The sequence below is a fragment of the Hemicordylus capensis genome, chromosome 14 (genome assembly GCF_027244095.1).
Source record: "Hemicordylus capensis ecotype Gifberg chromosome 14, rHemCap1.1.pri, whole genome shotgun sequence".
Classification (NCBI taxonomy): Eukaryota; Metazoa; Chordata; class Lepidosauria; order Squamata; family Cordylidae; genus Hemicordylus; species Hemicordylus capensis.
In genome coordinates this window covers 17,703,642-17,722,959 of record NC_069670.1, presented here as the reverse complement: position 1 = coordinate 17,722,959, position 19,318 = coordinate 17,703,642, and the positions used below count along the sequence as shown (strand labels likewise).

The 19,318-nt window shown below is 51.6% G+C and overlaps 1 protein-coding gene across 2 annotated transcripts; it reads right to left on the bottom strand.

Annotated features, from left to right (window-relative positions):
* Nucleotides 1–269: 269 nt before the first annotated feature.
* Nucleotides 270–18,938, bottom strand: SLC29A2 (solute carrier family 29 member 2). 2 transcript variants are annotated; one of them, XR_008312285.1, is made up of 14 exons: nucleotides 18,263–18,938; nucleotides 16,441–16,542; nucleotides 14,698–14,779; nucleotides 12,878–13,062; nucleotides 12,457–12,596; nucleotides 11,220–11,354; nucleotides 10,385–10,482; nucleotides 8,253–8,340; nucleotides 7,202–7,368; nucleotides 6,711–6,816; nucleotides 5,245–5,330; nucleotides 4,553–4,752; nucleotides 1,528–3,992; nucleotides 270–1,468 (listed from the first exon to the last, which is right to left on the bottom strand). XR_008312285.1 is itself a non-coding variant. In XM_053278504.1 (13 exons), the coding sequence occupies exons 2-13, from the start codon at nucleotides 16,467–16,469 to the stop codon at nucleotides 3,881–3,883; spliced, it is 1,428 nt and encodes a 475-aa protein (XP_053134479.1). In that variant the 5' UTR covers nucleotides 16,470–16,542; nucleotides 18,263–18,938; the 3' UTR covers nucleotides 270–3,880. The 2 variants fall into 2 exon arrangements, 1 of the variants encoding a protein (XP_053134479.1); XM_053278504.1 differs by having other exon boundaries at nucleotides 270–3,992.
* Between the last annotated feature and the right edge of the window lie 380 nt (nucleotides 18,939–19,318).

Sequence of the window (19,318 nt, the reverse complement as noted above, 5' to 3'; positions counted from 1 at the left end):
AGCACAGCATCCCTCCGGTGGGCGGTGTCCATGTTCCTTTTCTAGATTGTTCCAAATGGGGAACTGAATCTAGTCCATTGAAATACCAAGAGTCAAACTGACCCTAGCTGGCCAATCTTGCAGAAGAGCTGCTTCGTGGCACGCTTTCCATTTCCCAGACTACAGAGGCACACAGTGACACAGAAGATGACAGAAGCTCTTCTCCTGCAGCAAACCTTTGGCTAGCTTTTCTCAAAGTACCAACGCAAACAGAAAGCAAGAGATTTAAAAGCATTTTATATATATAAAAAAACTTTATTGACTGAGTGGGAGCTAAATAAGCAGCTAGATGCACACCTTCCAAGAAGAGAGGTTCGACAGAGTACACAGAGCAAAAACTGACACATAAAGAGTTTGGAATCTATTTAAACCATCATCCCCAAAGGACACTTCCTGGAAGTTTTTCAGGGTCGGCTCTCCCATGAGGCAAGGTGTGGCAGGCTGCTTCCAGGTCTCGGGTGGCACAGCAGCCCCCCCAGCCCCCTCCCCACAGATGGCTTGCAGCGGAAAGAAGGGAAAATGGCATCAAAATTGCTTTTCTTCTCCCCTTCCCTTAATAGAAAAGGAAGGGGGAGCTATCTGAAAGGAAGGAATGGGAGATGTGATTTTAAGTGGGCGGGGGGGGGGAGAAAAGGGAGGACAGCACCACCTAACATCACAGGCAACCATTGCAGTCGATTCCCTCTCCCCATGGGTCTGTTAAAAAAAAGGGTGAAACTTAAGTTATTCCACAAAATACACTTGCCACAAAGAGTAAGATCACTTATACATATGAATATCCTATTTTCATGATTGCCCTTTGATCCTTCATAAAGTTAATATTAAGCCTCTGCCTAGAAGGCAAGTCTCTTGTCTACAAAGAAATGTGGGGATTTCAGATAAATTTGTGACATATTGCTTAACCACATCAAAAGACCAAAGCAGCTCACTTGCAATTAGGGGGTCGGACTAAAGAAACAGGGCCGAGTTGGGTGTTGATAAGTAAATACTGCAAATATTTCTGTTTGACCCCAAACTTCCTCCTTTGGAGAAGTCATGTGGTTCCCACAGAAAGAGCAATGTGAACAGAGGCAGGGAGAAATACAATTTGATAGTGCAATCCTAAAGATGTTTACTTGGAAGGAAGGCCCACTGAAACCAATTCACACACTTATTTTAAAAGATGTAAACCTAAAAGTGAAATATTGAGACTGAAACACATTTGGAAACCCCCATCAGTGTCTGAGGATTGGGTGCAACTCCCTTTCACATGTAAACTCAGTCGTAAACCGGGGTTTGCTGCCATGAAATGTGTGGAAAGGCAACACATTCAGGGGAATTCACTTCCTAGTAAGCATAGTTAGGCTATTCGAATTTAAGGAGCTGTATCTGCCTTCTGTCTAAAACAGGGATTCTTACACCTTAGGTCCCAGAGGGTGTAGAACTACAACTCCCATCATCTCAAGTCACAATGGCTGAAGGATTATGGGAGTTGCAGTCCAACTACACTGGGGACCCCAAGGTTGGAGACCCCTGGCCCATAACCGCAAACTTACACTGGGGGGCTGTACATTCAGCATCTAGCTGCTCGGTCAGTACCTATATCTAACACCGCCTCAGGAAATCAGCGATAATCTCCATCATCACTTTAGCAGCTGTGTTTCTAGCACCATTTTGAGGCCTGGTTTTCCAGGGAGAGCTGGTCTACCCATTGGGGTCGGTGGGTAGGAAGGCCCAGTTAACTAGATTAGAGCACATCTTTTCACGCAGAAGGTCCTAAAGTCAATCTGCAGTTAAATCAGTGTTGGGTGGCGAGGCTGCTTCAGCCAGGCTGGATAGACAACACTGGGCTGAATCAACAATAGCTCAATCAAGGGCGGCCCTTTCATGAGGCAGGGTGAGGCAATCACCTTAGGCGGCAGATTATTGGAGCATCAAGGAGGGTGGCAAAATGCACCTCGCTGTCACCCTTGGAGCAGCTCTTTAGAACGGTCCCTTAGAAGCACCTCTCCTCGCACGGTTTGCAAAAAGCACAAGGAGAGGAGGCGGCAGCTGCTGGCAACCTTCTCTCCTCCCTGCTCCCATTTTCAAAGCTTGCAAGGGTTGGTTTTCAAATGGGGCTGGTCCCCGCCAGGGGCGTGGGGGGAGCAGTTTTAGTAGATCTTCCCAGAGAACCGAGCCCAAGAACCAAGCATGGCTATAATACAATCATAATACAGGAAAACTGGCAGGCTGAGCATGATCATCCCCTTTCCAAACTCAGAATAAACACACAGTAGCACCACTCGGTTTCCTGTGAACTATTGTCTAGCTTGAAAGAGGGGCCTTTCTTTGGGGAGGGAGGACACATCCTGCATAGCAGCTTTAACCTATAATGCAAAACATCCCTCCCATAAAGAGAATCCCACAATCTCTTTCTAAAAGACCAAAAAAAAAAAAAAAAGAGAGATTTTTCTTCCCTTTCCTTTCCCCACCACAAATTTCCAAATCCCAGATATTTTACACTTCTCCAACCAGTTTATAAAACCACCACTATAAGAGGTGCATTCTTATAGTTAATCTGTGGAATTCTCTGCCCCAAGAGGTGGGTGACAGCCACCAGCCTGGATGGCTTTAAAAGGGGCTTAGACAAATGCACGGGGACAGGTCTCTCCATGGCTACTAGTCTGGTGCCTATGGGCCACCTCCAGCCTCACAGGCAGGATTATTTTTATTTATTCAGTTTTTTTATTTATTCAATTTTTATAGCACCCTTCCAAAATTGGCTCGGGGCGGTTTACAGATAACTGGCACTGAATCCCAGTGGCAGGGGAGCCCCAGCAAGAGAGAAGGCATGCCCTCGCCTCCTGCCTGTGGGCTTCTCCGTGGCATCTGGTGGGGGCCACTGTGTGAAACAGGACGAGTTAGGCCTGGGGCCTGATCTAGCTGTGCTGTTCTTAAGTTCTTTAGACTAGAGGATGCAAGCGGTGAGCCAGAAACAGCTTCAGGACCACCAGCAGTTCAAGATCCATTAAAGCTGGTTACAGCCCTGAATCCATCCAACCCCCTTTTCCCCCCCTGACGTGGAAAAGCTGCTACAAAAACGGACATCTTGTGGTCCTTGTATTTCAGTCGAAGACAAGTTTCTAGTCCTGTGGGCTTAGCAAACAATCTGAACCCATACAGGCTCTGAAAATAAAAGGAGGGAGAGGCAGAGAGTATGGGTTGACTTGCCCCAGGGGACTGGATGTTTTGTGTGCGTGTGATGAGGAAAGGGATGGGGGGAAAGTACATTCAGTGCTAGTTTTGCCGTTGGTGCTAACATCTGCTTGGCCCCACCGCGATCACACCCTTGGAGTACATTCCACAGAGCAATTGTGCGTCATGCAGTGACATTCCCTCAAACCGAAAGCCGAGGAAGAAGGAGGAGGCTGTGTGTGGCACGGCCTCCCGTTCCGTTTTTGTGCGTATCAGGTGGCCACGAGTGGGAGAGGCCATTATCCTCCACGGCCTCTGGAAACGGGTGCTCTTGCTCACGGTCCCTCCCCACACGTGGCCTAAGCCAAAAAACCCAGACGTCTTTCAGAAAATACATTCAGACTCCTGGGGAAATAGGGGAACCGGGTGAGCTCGAATTCCGCCCAGCACACAAAACACACACAAAACACAAAACACACACACACGTTTCCCTTTGTCGGAAGACGGGTGGAACGCCTCTCCCCACCCCGGAGAAAACTAGCTGCCATACAGAGGGGGCTTGAAATGGAACTTGGGGAGGTGGGCGCGGGGCTTAGGGGGCAGAGACCAGCTCCCCCCAGGGTTTCCCAAGGAGCAGAGAGGCCGTCGTGGGGTCCGGGCCCAGTCGCTGGCAGGAGGGCACCCGTCAAAGCAAGGCCCGGAGGACGAAGGACAGGCCCGCCCCGCAGGAGAGTCCCAGCGCCAGGAAAAAGGTCATGACGGCACCGGCCAGCTCCCGCTCGTGCGGCTGCACCTGCCTGGGAAGAGAGAAGGAAGGAAGGCACGCTTTAGCCCTGGGGCTCTCAATGCTGGGGCGCCCAAGATGGTTGGGCTGAGAGGAAGGGCTGCGTGGCACAGTGGTTAGAGCAGCGGCCGGGCCCGCGGAAGGTCCCCGGCGGCATCTCCAGGGAGGGCTGGGGAAGCTGCTGCCAGTCAGGGTGGGGATTGCTAAGCTAGACGGACCAAGGGTCTCACGATCAGGCAGCTTCCTATGAAACCGAGGCGATTCCTGTAGAATGAGCCGGTCGCCATGAACCCTCTGGCCCCTAAACACTCCCTCAAGATCCTGTGCCCTCCGACCTGTTCAAACCCTACCCCCCAAATAAGCTTAATCCAGCTATATTTTGGGGATAGGGCTGTAGACCTGTAGTAGAGCATCTGCTTGAAATTGCAGAAGGTCCCAGGTTCAATCCCTGGCACTGGGAAAGATGCCTGAGCCTGAAACCTCAGAGAGCTGCTGCCAGTCAGTGCAGGCAATACTGAGCCAGACGGACCAATGGCCTGACTCAGCAAAAGGCAGCGGTGAGCACGCACTCACCTTGGCGCCAGGCACATGGTGAGGGAGACAAAGTAGCCGTTGGAGAGTGAGAAGACAACCATGAAGAGGACAAACCAGGCGTCCTGCTGGAAGAGCATAGGCAGGTAGGAGCGGGAGGGGACGTTGCACAGGAGCAGCAGCGGGAGCAGCAGGAGGCGGAGCCCCACCACGGCCGGGAGCAGCCGGAGATGCTTCTGTGGCTGGGGAGGATCAAAAGGGTCCATGGTCATGACTTCTCGTATCCGATTCCCTACTGAGCAGGAGCTCTGTGAGCAGAGCTCCTCTTGAGGCAGCAAGCAAGAACTGTCCCCTCTGCTAAGCAGGGTCCACCCTGGTTTGCATTTGAATGGGAGACGACATGGTTGAGCACTGTTGAGATCTTCCCCTTAGGGGATGGGGCCGCTCTGGGAAGAGCATCTGTGTGCGTGCTTGCATGCAGAAGGTCCCAAGTTCCCTCCCTGGCATCTCCACGGCTGGGAGAGGCTCCTGCCTGCAACCTTGGAGGAGCCGCTGCCAGTCTGGGTAGACAATGCTGAGCTAGGCGGACCAAGGGTCTGACTCAGTATGTGGCAGCTTCCTCTGTCCCAAGGGCATTGAGGCACGGAGTGAAGGTCGGGCTCCTTGCCCAGCACAGAGGGGTACTCAGCTAGGGGTCAATCCCCCTATACCATCACTGCCCGCCCACCACTTACCCAGAGGAAATAGGAGGTGGCGCTGCGGCCCAGCCAGTCCATGAGGTTGAACACAAGGAAGCAGCAGACCGGAGTGAAGAACTTCCCTGAGGTGGAGGAAAAAGCAGGCAGGGGGAAGGGAGATCAAAAATGCCGTTCCTATACACCAGGCTGCAGTCCAAACACAAACTGGGGAACGGGTTAGAAACTGGGACACTTTCTTGAGCCTACGGTTCTCCTGGGGGGACTATACAATCAGTTGCCTTTGCAAATGGTCCTGCTGTGGGGTGGGAGAATCGTTTCCTGTTACGCCAACCTGGAGATAGGGACACAGGAAGCTGCCTTCTACCGAGTCAGACCCTCGGCCCATCTAGCTCAGTACCGCCGACACTGACTGGCAGCAGCTCTCCCGGCTGCAGGCAGGAGTATTTCCCAGCCCCACCTGAACCTGGGGCCTTCTGTTTGCAAAGCAGATGCTCTGCCACTGAGCTACAGCCCAGTCCTCTAAGGTTACATAGCCAGCTGCCTTCTACCGAGTCAGACCCTTGGTCCATCTAGCTCAGTATTGTCTACACTGACCGGCAGCAGCTCTCCGAGGTTGCGGACAGGACTCTAGCCCAGTCCCTCCTAGAGATGCTGCCGGAGGTTGAACCCGACGCCTTCTGCATAAGCTCTCTCATTCCAGGCAATTCAACCCCAGCTTTCTACCGGAATGGGGCAGCCCCTGTTGTGCCTAGCCTGGCCTTTAGTTAGGACCTCTGCCTTAACTAAAGGAGGTTATATTCCTCCTCCATATAATCCTCAATATTGCCTTGGGAGGATATGGGGGACTCAAGCCCCACTTGCTCCTCTGAGCTTTGCAACGTCACTGTTGGGCAAACGCCGTTCTTGGGGTTTGAAATTCTGCTGTCTGCTATTTCCTCACTTGCAACTGTATGCATATATTGACAGTCGAGAATATATGGCTTGCGCTCTTCAGGCCTTGACCATTTCCCTCTGGATCTAGGAGCCAGCCCAAAAATTTAGGAGCCAAACCAAGGACACGGGGGAAACTACCAGACTTTGAGACAGGCATTACGGAGTGGGTGGGGGGAAAAGGGTAAACCGGCTTCTCTTTATCCCCTTTACAAGTCACATAGTTACAACAGAAACAGGGCTGCCTGGGACAAAGAAAGATCTGATTGAGTGACCTCTGAATATCCTAGTCTAGGCACCATGGTTACATTTCTAGGCACCATGGCACCCTGGCACCTGGGATTTGTCAAGTCGCGTGTCACGGTTTTGTGAATTTGTAAGCATGGCCAAGCCCCACAGAAACTCTGTGTGAGAGACAGCTCTCTCTCGAAAGCAAGCCAAGCTGCATGCCAAGCCCCGCCCCTTCTCCTCTCTGCCCGCCCACCCACCCCACCTCCTTGCCAGAAGCGGCTCTTGGCCGCTCCCCGTGTTCTAACCCTCCAGGCCCATCCCAAAAGACACCTCTCACTCACTCCAGGTTTCGTTCTGCGACGCGCTGACGACTCTGGCCGTGATGGCGGGGAACACGGACAGCGTGACGGAGAAGACCATGACGATGCACAGGGCCAGCTGCCAGATCTGGAAGGGGAGGCAGCGCTTGAGGGAGCCCAGGGCTGGCAGAATTAGCACCCGCCACTCCGTGCCTGCCCTTTTGTGGCTCTGCTGCTAAAAAAACCCCATACCCATTCCCCCCCTGGATATTTTTAGGTTTTGGGGGGCATTCCTGGGCATATGGAGACCCATGGAGTACAGTACAGCCAATACTTTCAGTTGTTTTCACCTTTTTTCACTAGTTTTTTTAGCCCCCCCCCAAATTCTGGAACCCAACCCATTTTCCATAGGCACCATGCCTGGCAGTTCCGTTCCTCGTGGCAGTCGGCGGGGAAGAGAACCCACACGAGCAGCGTGGTCTGCCCGTACATCCAAATCCCCTCCATCAGCCCAACAGCTTCCAGATTCCTACCTTCCTGAGCACGCCCAGGGCCGACGGCTTGGGTGGGGCCAGGCCTGCCCCGTTACTCTTGTTCATCATCCCTGGAGGGCACTTCACCTCCACCTGCTCCAGGGCCAAGACCTTCCCGTTGCTCACGTGCAGCGGTTCCTCTTTGGAGCCATCGGGAGCACCACCCTCTGCAGGCAGAAGAGCAGGAAAAGACCCATTGCTCACAGGGCGACGCCAGGAGGTCCACACGCTCCCGTGACACGCCAGCCCCGCGTAGACAGCTTGCTGCATCAGCCTCCCCTCTGCAGGCCAGCCAGCCCCTTGACGTACAGACTAGCGGCTCGGTGAGATCTATGCCTGGCCTCCTTGATTATAAACAAACATTAACAAATAACTAGCATAACCCACACAGTGCATCTGTGTGCTAGTACTCGATGGCTCTCCTCACCTCAGAGATCTCTTCACCCTCACCTGAGCCGCACTCCTGCTCCTCCTCCTCCATCCCGTTGCTTCCACTCCTCTCACCCCTCTTGGTCGCGGCTGCAGCTTTGCTAAAGGTGCCTATTGGCCAAGCTGCAGCCCCCTATCCCCAGAGACCTCCCCAACCAGGTGTTTCTGCTCACAAAGTCTCATGAGAGTTGCCACGCATGGGATTAGGCATGGGTATGCCTTAGAGAATTATATAGATAGATAGATATGAACAGGCCTGTACCCTGCCAAAGTGCTCATCTTAGGTATGGCCGTCTTCACAGTCATTAGGGCTGCCTGGCCTTTATAGGTCTAAACATTACATTGGTGCCTTTTGCATTTTAATCTTTTTTTTTGCATCTTCCGGGGTTGCAGATTTGGGTTTGTTTTTATTTAAGGAAGGTCTTTGGATTGTTAATAAAAAGCAAGTCTGATGGTATATCTTGGTTACCTTTGTCCAGATCTCAACCAGGAAAAAAGGGATGATGAAACACACACAGCTCCCGATTCAGGCAACAACATGGAATTCAACCCCCACTCCACCTTGGCAAAGAACATCAGAATTCCAACCATCCCGTTCCTTCATCCCTTTGACATCACTCACCTGGGGGAAGAAGTCCAGTTTTGGTCTCCAGTTCCCAGCCCGGCTCTTCTTCCTGGCGTTTCCTGTTCAGGTAGTGACGAGCAAAGTCCTGTGGAGAACATAGGAAGCTGCCGTCTGAGTCAGGTTCTTGGTCCACCTAGCTCTGTATTGTCAACTCTGACTGGCAGCAGCTCTCTAGTGCTTCAGGCAGGAATTCTTCTCAGCCCTACTTTGAGATGCTGCCAGGGACTGAATCCGAAACCTTCTGCGTGCTAAGCAGATGCTCTGCTGCTGGGTTATGGCCCCATCCTGGCACTGGGGCAATACCAAGAGTGACCTGCTTTCCCTCACCCTCTTAATCACTACAAGTTATGGCGATGGGGTTCACACCATAAAAATGGGTGAAGAGCAGGAGGGTAGCCAATTAAAATTGAAAATTAGTGTGGGTGCCATGGTTAGGGGAAGATTAGGTGTTTTATTAGATAAATCAAACAGGGTGTTGAGCTTGGACATAGGAAATCCATTCGTTTTTGCAGATTCAAATCTCTGCCCCCACCCCAAATAGCTTTGCAATTAATTTACCCTCAGCCTAATCTACCTCACAGGGGTGTTGTGTATGTAATATGGGATCATCTCCCTGCAGCCTGCTTTGCGTTCCTTAGAGAAAAGAACTGTGAGGGTCTGCGGGGCAGGAAATGTTCCACACTTAATCAACGATAAAACCAAGAGAAATAAATATCCCATGAATAGAATGTATTCGATCAGATTAAACAAAATTGGTCCCTTTCAGCTTAAGCACAAATGCTCTGTTCTGAACTTTGGCAAAGCTCCCAGTGTGGATCTGTTATCAGAGAAGGGAGAGAATTCTTTCCACGACCAAGATGGGCCACAGTGTGAAACAGGATGCTGGACTAGATGGGCCTCCTTGGGCCTGATCCAGCAGGGCTGTTCTTAGGTTCTTAAGAGAGGCAGTGTTTACATCAGACCGCAACACCTCCAGCTACACATCTGTTCTTCAGGTAGTTCTACAAATCAAGACTTCCTTTCCCAATCTTGCTTTGGTAACAGTCTGCCCCCACTCCAACAAACACACCAAAAATTTGAGAGTTTGGTGGGAAAACCCAGACCCAGCTGCTCTACACCCAAGGGAGGAAAATTAAGCAGACTCATGGCAATTCAATAAGTTTGCATGGATTGGTTCACACGGCAGTGTTTCCTATTTCAGATCAGATAATCAAAGGGAGTTCTCCTCCACGGGACAGGGCCTTCTGGAGCGTGGCCCCTGGGCTCTGGAATACTCTCCCAACAGACATCTGCTCCTCAGACTCCCTCACCGCCTTTAAGAGTTGGGTAGAGACCTGGCTATTTACTTTTAAGGATAGGACCCCTTTTAAGGGGCGCTATTTTCAGATTTATAAACTGCCCATTTGCTGTAACTCAAGGTGGCTTCCCGCTCACAGCTGGTGCTGCTTCTGCGAGTTGCATTTTTACTGTTTGTTTTTTAATATATTGCGAACCACCTAGGAATTTTTTTTTAAAGGCAGTATATGAATTTAACAACAAACAAAAATAAACAAACCAGGGGGCTAATTTAGGACTAGTGAGCGCATATGTGGAGGACAGGTCTATCAATGGCTACTAGTCTAGATGGCCATAGGCCACCTCCAGGCTCACAGGCAAGATGCCTCTGAATCCCAGTTGCAGGGGAGCAGCAGCAGGAGAGAGGCCATGGTCTCAGCTCTTGCCTGTGGGCTTCTCAGGGGCATCTGGTGGGCCACTGTGGGAAAGAGGATGCTGGACTAGTTGGGCCTTCTTGGGCCTGATCCTGCAAGGCTGGTCTTATGTGCACACAGAGGAAAGCCAAACTCTGCACATCTAGATGTCAAATTGCCACCAGACTGGAGTCACCAGGCCAGGCCAGCTATCAGACAGACCGCTGCCTTGGGCAGTAATCGGGAGCAATTAACCTGCCTTAATAAAATAAAATTATAGTTTTACGTGGCTGGTAAGTGGGAAAGGACTTTCCCACCTCAGAGAGACAAAGGTTTGGGCCAGCCCCATGGATCTTCTGCTGTTCCTTTCTCCCCCCAAATTTGCAGAAAAGGGCACCCCCTTGTTTTGATTTGGGGAGGGGGAGAAGATCTTCATCTCACCTTGTGTGGCAGGAAGAGGTAGCAGATGATTGAGATCAGGGTCCCAACACAGGGAGTGACAAAGTAGCTCAAAGCAGAGGTCTGAGCATCAGCGCCACCTGAAAAGCCAGAGGAAAGGGGATGGGGATGGAGAGCCCTCCAATGGGCATTTCCCCCAGTACCTTCTCTGGACTATAGGGCAAAAGCTTCCAGGGACCAAAGGTGGGGGAAAGCACTTGAGCCTACTGTTCTTCTAACCTGTCTCGGTTATCACAACAGCCTTAAAAGGCGGCTTGTCGCCCGCAAGTCTCTTCCAGCCATTAGCCAAGCTTCTGGGGTAGCTGGGAATGTTCACAAACATTCTAACTGTTCAGGGTGAGGATGTCTCTGACCGGAAGCTCGTGGGCAGGGCAGCTTCAGTGAGAGAAGCAAAAGATCATTTTTGTTGATGAGAAAAACTTGGGGCTGGGTGGGGGACTGTGCAGGAATAACAGAGGCGGGCAGCTGAGGGGTTAGTAATGGAAAAACAGCTCAGGCCAGGTGGCGAAGGGCAGGGGAGGGGTCAGAGCCAGCAGCTGGCCTGGAAGCAGGATCCGGAAGGATGCCTGGGTGGGCCAAATGGAGCGATGAGGAATCCTAGGGGGAACTGGGAAAGACACACTCACAGAGGGTTAGGGGCTGTGCCGTCTTAGCCGAAATCAAGGGGGCGCAAAAACCAGGGCCTTTCCTTGCTGATCAGCCAGACAGAGAGGTGGTTTGGGGTTGCCAGTATTAATAGCTAAATGCCCCAGCAGCAAAGAGCGCCCCCCCGCCCCGCCATCATCCCCGCTCCACCCCTCCCTGCCCTGATACTCACTGGCCATGGACAGCAACATGGCAATAGCCGCGAAGGATCCGGCCATGCCCTGGCCACTCAAGAAGAGCGTGCTGTAGTTTTGTGGGAAGGAGCCCAGCTGCCCAAAGAGGCTGCCCTGGAGGACGGCACAGAAAGCTGGAGAAAGAGGAGGGAAGTGACAAAGGAGATCAGAAGATCAGTAGGAATGACTTCTTTGAAATGCACACACACACACACACACACACACACAACTGCCTGGCAGCCCTTTGCCTGGATTCTTGGGGTCTGGATTCTGTCACCGGGTGCAGAAGGTAATGCTCTCTGCACATCCTCAGAGGCAACGTGCATGGCCTGCTGCGACCGAATCCCAACTCTGAATGCAGGTCCCACAGCTAAACCCTGGAGAGATCTATGCCTTGCCACTGAGCAACCACAGACAAGCCGTACTGCCTGGGACGGGCAACATCTCTTTCAGCCTCCCACCCCCAACACGGGGAATCAAAGCTCTGGCCCACTTCACAGGACTGTTGTAAAGCACCAGCAGTAGCCCACAGGAGGCTCCCCCAGCTCCCATCATCCCCTGCTGCAATTCTGGTGAGGGGGTGATGAGAGTTGTAGTCCAGCAGCAGCTGGGGAGCCTCTGGTTGGCCACTGCTGGATTAGGAGGAGAGCTGGTCTGGTGGTAGCAAGCATGTCTTGTCCCCTTAGCTAAGCAGGGTCTGCCCTGGTTGCATATGAATGGGAGACTAGAAGTGTGAGCACTGCAAGATATTCCCCTCAGGGGATGGAGCCGCTCTGGGAATTGCAGAAGGTCCAGAGTTCCCTCCCTGGCAGCATCTCCAAGGCAGGGCTGAGAGAGACTCCTGCCTGCAACCTTGGAGAAGTCGCTGCCAGTCTGTGAAGACAATACTGAGCTAGATAGACCAATGGTCTGACTCAGTATAAGGCAGCTTCCTATGTCCCTATGTATTTGTTTTTATTTATCTGAAATATTTATATCCCGCCCCTTCAGTGCAACAGCAATTAATTACCCTTGGGGTGGCTTACAACATTAATTATGGGTTAACCATAAACGAGGCACTGTGAAAACTCAAACACCCAAATAAAAACGAAGGCTGGCCGTGACGATGAGTTACTACGAGGCTGGGCCACCTACTAGTGGGGGGTGGCGGGGGGAAGAGAAAACGGGGCCTGTCTTGCCATGGACAGCCTGTGATAGGTTCACGGAGCAGAGGCCAAAAGCAGAGAACTCACTCACAGTTAATGAACCAGACGCTCGCCATGGTGATGGAGAAAAAGCTCTGGGGTGCCATCTCCACTCTGACTAGGGTCGCCGTCAAGGAGAAGAGAAACAGGATCCCCAAAAGACTGCCCAGGATGCGGACCTTGTCCGGGATGCTTTGGGGAGGGGAAAAGAGAAGGAAATTCAGCAGGAGCGGAGGAAGACAGGAAGCTGCCACATACTGAGTCAGACCCGTGGTCCGCCTAGCTCAGCATCGTCTACACAGACTGGCAGCGGCTCCTCCGAGGTGGCAGACAGGAGTCTCTCTCAGCCGTGGAGACGCCAGGGAGGGAACTTGGGGGCTTCTGAAGGCAAGCGTGCCGGTGCTCTTCCCAAAGCGGCCCCATCTCCTAAGGGGAAGATCTTACAGTGCCAGTTTCAACAACAGCTGCCTCACCATTGGTAGAGGAGGGAGTTGAGGAGGGTGAACAGGAGCAGAGGCAGTTGGGAGAGAAGGGCCAGCCAGTTGCTGAAGTTGAAGTCATCGCTGCAGTGGGATGCGGGTTCGAGGCCCGGGGCCGTCCGATTCCAGTCCTCCTCACCAGCCGAGCAGTTCCCCACAACGAGTCTGGACTGGAAATACTGACGAGAACATCACTGTTGATTATTATATCCCTATGCTGCCCTTCTTCCAAGGAACTCTGGGCGGCATACGTGCCCTCTCTTATCCTCACAACTGCTTTGCGAGGTAGGCTAGAGGGGCTGCTCTAAGGTGATCAAGCAAACTTCATGCCCCAGTCGGCACTCGAACCCGAGTCTCCCAAGTCCTAGTCTTAGCACTTTACCCACCACGCCAGGCCAGCAGCTGGATGGGGCACTTGCATGTCCAAAAGGGGAGAGAGGCTCAACCCTTCCTGGAAGCTAGTCAAGAGCGGAAAGCTCTCTAAATCCAGTGACGTGTAGGCTAACTGCCGTCTTTATTTATTTATTTGTTCGTTTGTTTGTTTATTCACTCACTTATTTACTTATGTATTTATTATGTATGCAACACATTTATATGCCGCCCAAGACATGTCACCAGTTACTTGGTGGCGAGGCAAAATGACACTCTGCAGATGCTCAGAGATCCTCTTCTCATTCTGTCACATACTCAGAACAGGTTCTAGGGATGGGGTGGGGCCGTGGCTCAGTGGCAGGGCATCTGCTTTGCAGGCAGAAGGTCCCAGGTTCCATCTCTGGCAGCATCCCCAGGTCGCACTGGGATGGACTCCTGCCTGAAATGCTGGGGAGCTGCTGCCGGTCAGAGTAGGCAACACTGAGCTGGATGGACCAAGGGTCCGACTCAGTATACGGCAGCTTCCTATCTCTGAAATCTACTGTTATTCCTTCCTCTAGAGCTCCATTTTAAGAACCAGACACAAAACGGAAATGATATAAACCCATCTGAGACGCCTTCCAGCTGCCTCCCCCTTTCTGGTCCCTTGCCTGAAAGAACATTGGGACGCTCTCTGGACAATATTCTGTCAAGCATGCAATGTGGGGCGGGGTGGGTGGGAAGCAATTAAAACATTTAGAAACATTTAGAAAGAAAAAGGGGTGTGTAGCCAGTGGGGGGCAGGGGAGAGAGAGAGAGAGAGAGAGAGAGAGAGAGAGAGGTGGTGTCTGGGATATGTCAAGCTCAAATCATGCAAACAAATGTCAAGCCAATAAGTTGCAAAGGAGGGCAACTCAGCCTCCAGTTTATAATTTTCTGCTGTCTCTCTGGGCACTCCAAAAACACACATGTGTCAAGGCAGCAAGTCCCACTCAGGCCAGGATAACCTGAAAAGCACCAAGCTCTGAACACAGCCACGTATGGTCACACACACACACAGCAGCCCTGATCAATTCCCTTTTTTGGGCGGGCTGCCTGCCCGGGATGCACGGAGCGGGGAGTTGCCCAGCAACGGGCTGGCAGGCAGACAAGAATACCTGAGTGGAAACTTGCACTGGGTGTGCTAGGTCTTAGGCCAAGACAGCCAGAACAGTGGGAGGGAGAAAACCTGTTGTCTTTAAGCTAAAAGTTAGGGCGAATTACTCCCGGAGGACATCGCCATGAACTCTCTTAGACTCTGAGCTTTTTGATCACCTGTTGCCCAGAAACTGAAGTTTGCTTAAGCTTGACAAATGCTGAGTAAACCGCAGTGGAGCTGGACTTAGAAGTCCTGTACAGGTTTAGAAAAAAAAAGCCACACACACACACACACACACAACCCATGCCCAGAGAAAAGCACCCACCGGAATAGCCGTGATGAAGAAGTTCCAGGGGAGAAGGGTTCCCAGGCCGAGGAGGAAGAAGATGATCGCCACGCAGTGGAACCTGGCAGTTTGGGGGAGAAAAGTGGGTGTGTGTCTGTGGGTGTGTGCGGTCACAAGCCATTCAAAGCACGTCTGTACAAGGCAGAGCTCTCCCACCTGCCTGCTTGATTTGCACAGAGCTCCTGTTTTATGCCAACAGATACATTACGCAAAAGAGCTTCCTGGTGGATCGGGTTGTGTGGCTATGAGCAGAAGGGAAAGGGGGGGTCTCCCACCTCCTGCACCCTCGGGGACAAGGTCACCTTTTGGATTACTCATTAACGTGTTGGACCCAGTCCCTCTCTAGGGCTCGGTCCAAGGTGTCCAGCCGGAAAACAACACACCCAAATACTGATTCCAACGTCCTTTGCAAGTAGACGAGGAGTTAAAAAACTGCTGTGGGGGTGCAGATGGCGTGCTTTTCAGTGGCCAGTATCACTCACCCCTGCATCCCCCTGCCCCAAATTTTTGTGGAGGAGGAAGAAAAACAGCTACACACACCAAATGGGTCACGTTCCCACCTCCCATGATCATATTCGGACAGGAAAATCAGGTTTGGTGGAAATACAACCTCAGTGTTTTTCTTTGTGGCTTTGGTGAGCGGGGTGGGGGGAAGAAAGGCCAGGATGTGGGGTGTGGGTGTGAGAATGAGCGAAAGGGAGTGCACTCGCCTGTCCAGAAAGCCCCAAACTCAACTCCTCTAATCTCAGAATCCAAACAATGCTCTCAATCCGGTTGTGGAATATACTTGCCTCCTTCCACATGTATGGCTTCGAGAAAATGTAATTGGGCATACCTTCACAAATTCTTGCACCTGTCTCTGAAAACAACCTTTTCAGGGCACAGGGAAGCTTACGTAATAATGGTTTAAGATAACAATTTATACCCTGCCTTTCCCAGTTTGAAATCCAGCAAACGGTGACTCATGACAGAGTTAACAACATATGACCTTAAAAAATAAATCTAAATATATTAGACAACTTTATTATAGTAAAGGATAGTATTTTTAAAAAATCTAAATATTAAGCCATGTAAAAAACAAACACACACAGCAGCCTAATGCAAATTACGTGTTCCATATCCAAACTGGTGCAGTAAAAAGCAAGCAAGCTTGGGAGTTACACAGAACTATTTGGGCACAGAGCAGAAAACATATAATACAAATGGTAAGAAAGTGTATTTGGGAGCCTGTGAGAGACCTTCCTAAACTACTCTCTTCTCACATTTGTGTTTGTCTTCCATACTTCCTAGCTGTCCCATTTTATACTCACGGAACCCCATAAATTGGCAGATCATGATTAGCCTAAGCAGATTTTGAACTCAGGTCTTCATGGTCCAAATCCAGGACTGTCCACCACATCCCACTAGCTCATGACAACTTCTGCCAAAAAAAGAATTCTGTTTAACTCAGAAACTCACTTCTAGCATGGTAAACATGAAGTGATCCACGAAAGGTGTCACATCAGGTTATAAAATGTCTACATACAAGGCACAAGGGCTGGAGAAAGGGGCACTCTTCACAAGCTCAAAGAGGCATTCTTTAACATGTCCAAAGCACCTCTCTATTTATTCTCAACAGTCTAAGATTCAGCTGCTGTGCTCAACACAGATTCAGCGACAAGGCATCGCTTAGTGAAGTCCTTCCAAAGGATAGCCCTCCCAGATCACAACCATAGTACTCACGAGTCCTTGGGTGTTCCTTGGGAAGCCATCAGCAAGGGGTTATCTCTACGCAGGAGGCAGGGGAGGTTGTCCTATCTTGCTTCCGTCAAATCACAACCGCACCTGGAAAGCAAAACAAAATATGAACAGCTAGCAAGTTTCAACTTTGCCTTGAAGGGATGGGAAATCTCAGATCAAGTTTTAGGGAGCGTCTGAAAACTCTATAGTTTTCTGCAAATGCAGATGAAGACTGGAGAGTCTGCCAGGCACAGGAAGAGCAAAGAAAGAGAATAACTGAGACAAACCCAACCCAATAGTGCTAAGGTACAAGCCCGCCTGCCCTCCCTAATCCCAGGTGCACTGTGGCCTGCAGCAGCTGTTGTTCACTAAGGGAGGAAATGCACCTTTCACATGCTCAGAAGCACTCTCTTCTGTTAAGACTTTACATAACCCAGAGCTGAATCCTGGCACTCAAAACTAGATTCCAGAGCTGAGCCTCAATTAATTTGCCCATTACTCTGCACACACCAGGCACAAACAGATTCCCAAAGGGATCCCAGTTCACAAGACAGAAATAAACCCACACGCTCTGATTCAGAGAGCTATACACCCCCCAGCTCTTCAGACCTCCTAAAGATGGCATTTTGGGGACAGCATGGGTACAAACAGATGCAAAAGAGGGTGGGCTTGCAATGCAGAAATGGGAAAGCAATGTTTTAACCAAATAAAAGTATCTGAAAATGGGGAGTTGCGGAAGAAGGTCCTTAATGTGTCTCTATTTAAGCCTGCCATGGCTCAGTCCCAGGGCACCTCTGAACATGTGCAGAGTGTCTTACCCATCCCCCTCAGCAATTGACCACAAGCAGTCCAGAGCATCTAGAATTTGGATGCAAAGGGCAGAGTTCACGTTTACAGAAGAAGGAGACCCACTGACCTGGTTTTCTCCCCAGCAGCAAAATAGACGACTTGCCGTCAGTGGGCCCGGGGACAGAGGTGTTCTTACCCTGGGACTTCCGGGCAGAAGTCCAGGACCTCCACACCCCCTGAGGCCCCCCAAATCCTCTATAGTCTGCCCCGGGGTGGTGGTGTGACCTCTGCTTAAGAAACAGAGGGGGGAGGGGGAAAAGAAATATGTGGGATGGGAATATGTTAAGTTGTGTGTTGAATTGTTTCTGCTAATGCATATTTGCATAAATAGACCCATTTTATATCCCTACATTCTTGGGAGTTCAGTTGCTGTTTGTGTCCTCAGGAACCCATGTGTTGAAAATACTGTGTGTGTGTGTGTGTGTGTGTGTGTGTAGGGGGATGATGCTTAAGATGCAGCAGTGGGGGGGTGGGGGGGTACCAAAGGCCTTTACCTCCAGGCTCCAAAATCATCTAGGTGCCGGGCTCTGTGGTTGCCAGGAGTCCACATCGACTTGACGGCACACTTTACCTTTACCTCTGCCCCGGGACAGTGCTCTGCACATGTTCAGAGGCACAGCCACCTTTGTTCTTTAAGACTGGCCCCCTGGCCTTGGAAATGGCCGGGCTTTCTAGCCAAGACAGACCAGCTCCCCCGCCTCCTTGCTCTTCCCTCAATCCGCGGAGGGGCAGCCCCTATTCCAGAGACCCCGGCCTGCGCTCTAGGTGGGGGAGGGACGCCTGTCTAATCCGGAGCCACTTCACTTAGCCTCCTCCCGCCCAGATGGAAACCAAATGCATGCCTAAGAGAGGATCCCTCCCTCCCCAGCCTCTCCATCCACCAGCCCCGAGAGAGGCGCATCTTCTCGCCTCTTTCCGCAGCGCTCAGCATCAGCAGCCGCACCCCAGCATCATCTCGCCCCGAGGGGAGGCTCACCTGCCGCCGCCGCCGGCGAGGAGGGGAGGGCCAGGCCAGCCCTGCCGGCCCCGGCTCCATGAGGCTGCTGGATGCCCGCAAGGCGGGCCAGCCTCAGCAGCCAGCCGCTCTCCTTCGCCGTCCTTGGCGAGCCTCCGGGGTGGAGCTGCTTTTGGAGTCTGCGCGCCGGAGCGCAGCGAGGAAGGAAAGAGGCCGGCTGACGCAGGCAGCGGGCCCTCCCGCCGGGCCTCCTCCCGAAAAACGGTGCTGGGGGGCTGCTCGCGCGGAATCCGAGGGAAAGCAGCACAGCAGTCCGGCCTTCTTCGCTGCGACCCGGCCGGAGCCCGTGGGGAATGCCCGCTGCGGAAGATGGAAGGCAGGAGGCGGCCTTGGGGCGCGGACAGTTTAGCGCGATTAGAAAGGGGCTGATCTTTCCCACCGCCGCCAAAGCTTTTGTCTATTCGACCGACTCCTCTTCTGTCAAAAAGTTGTACAAAGCGGGATGGAGAGAGCGTGCGTGCCAAGAAAGGGCGCCGGTTTTGTTGTGCTTGTCCAAAAAGACAAGGGAACCCAGGTGAGCTTGGATGAGCTCAAAAGTACCAGTGATCTTGGATGGATGGATGCAGGTTTTTGTATAGCAGGACTCCAGGGGTAATCGGAATTCGCACAGGGGCTGTTTGCATTCCTTAGTGATGACCTGAAAGTCGGTGACCATGGGAATGAAAACAGAAGTTCAGTCACACCAGATAGATTGTATGGGCATGGCATTTAAACCCCGCCCCCCCCCCCGTGTTCTAACCTGTTGTCATTATTATTATATGCTGCTTTGGGCACTGAGCAGCCTATAATAATAAGCAGTATTTTAAAAGGCAGTGCCTTTTCGGTGGTGGCCCCCTGTCTTGGGGAGGGGCCCTCTTAGAGAAGCTAAGAAGCCCGAAATCCGTGCATGGACAGCTGCACCCATGCTAGTAACTTTGCTGAAGTTTGCAAAAAAGAAAAAAAAATTGGGGGGTGGAGTATTGTGGCTTTCTAAACAACAGAGATTATGCAATTTCAGACAGAATAGCAATAGCAATA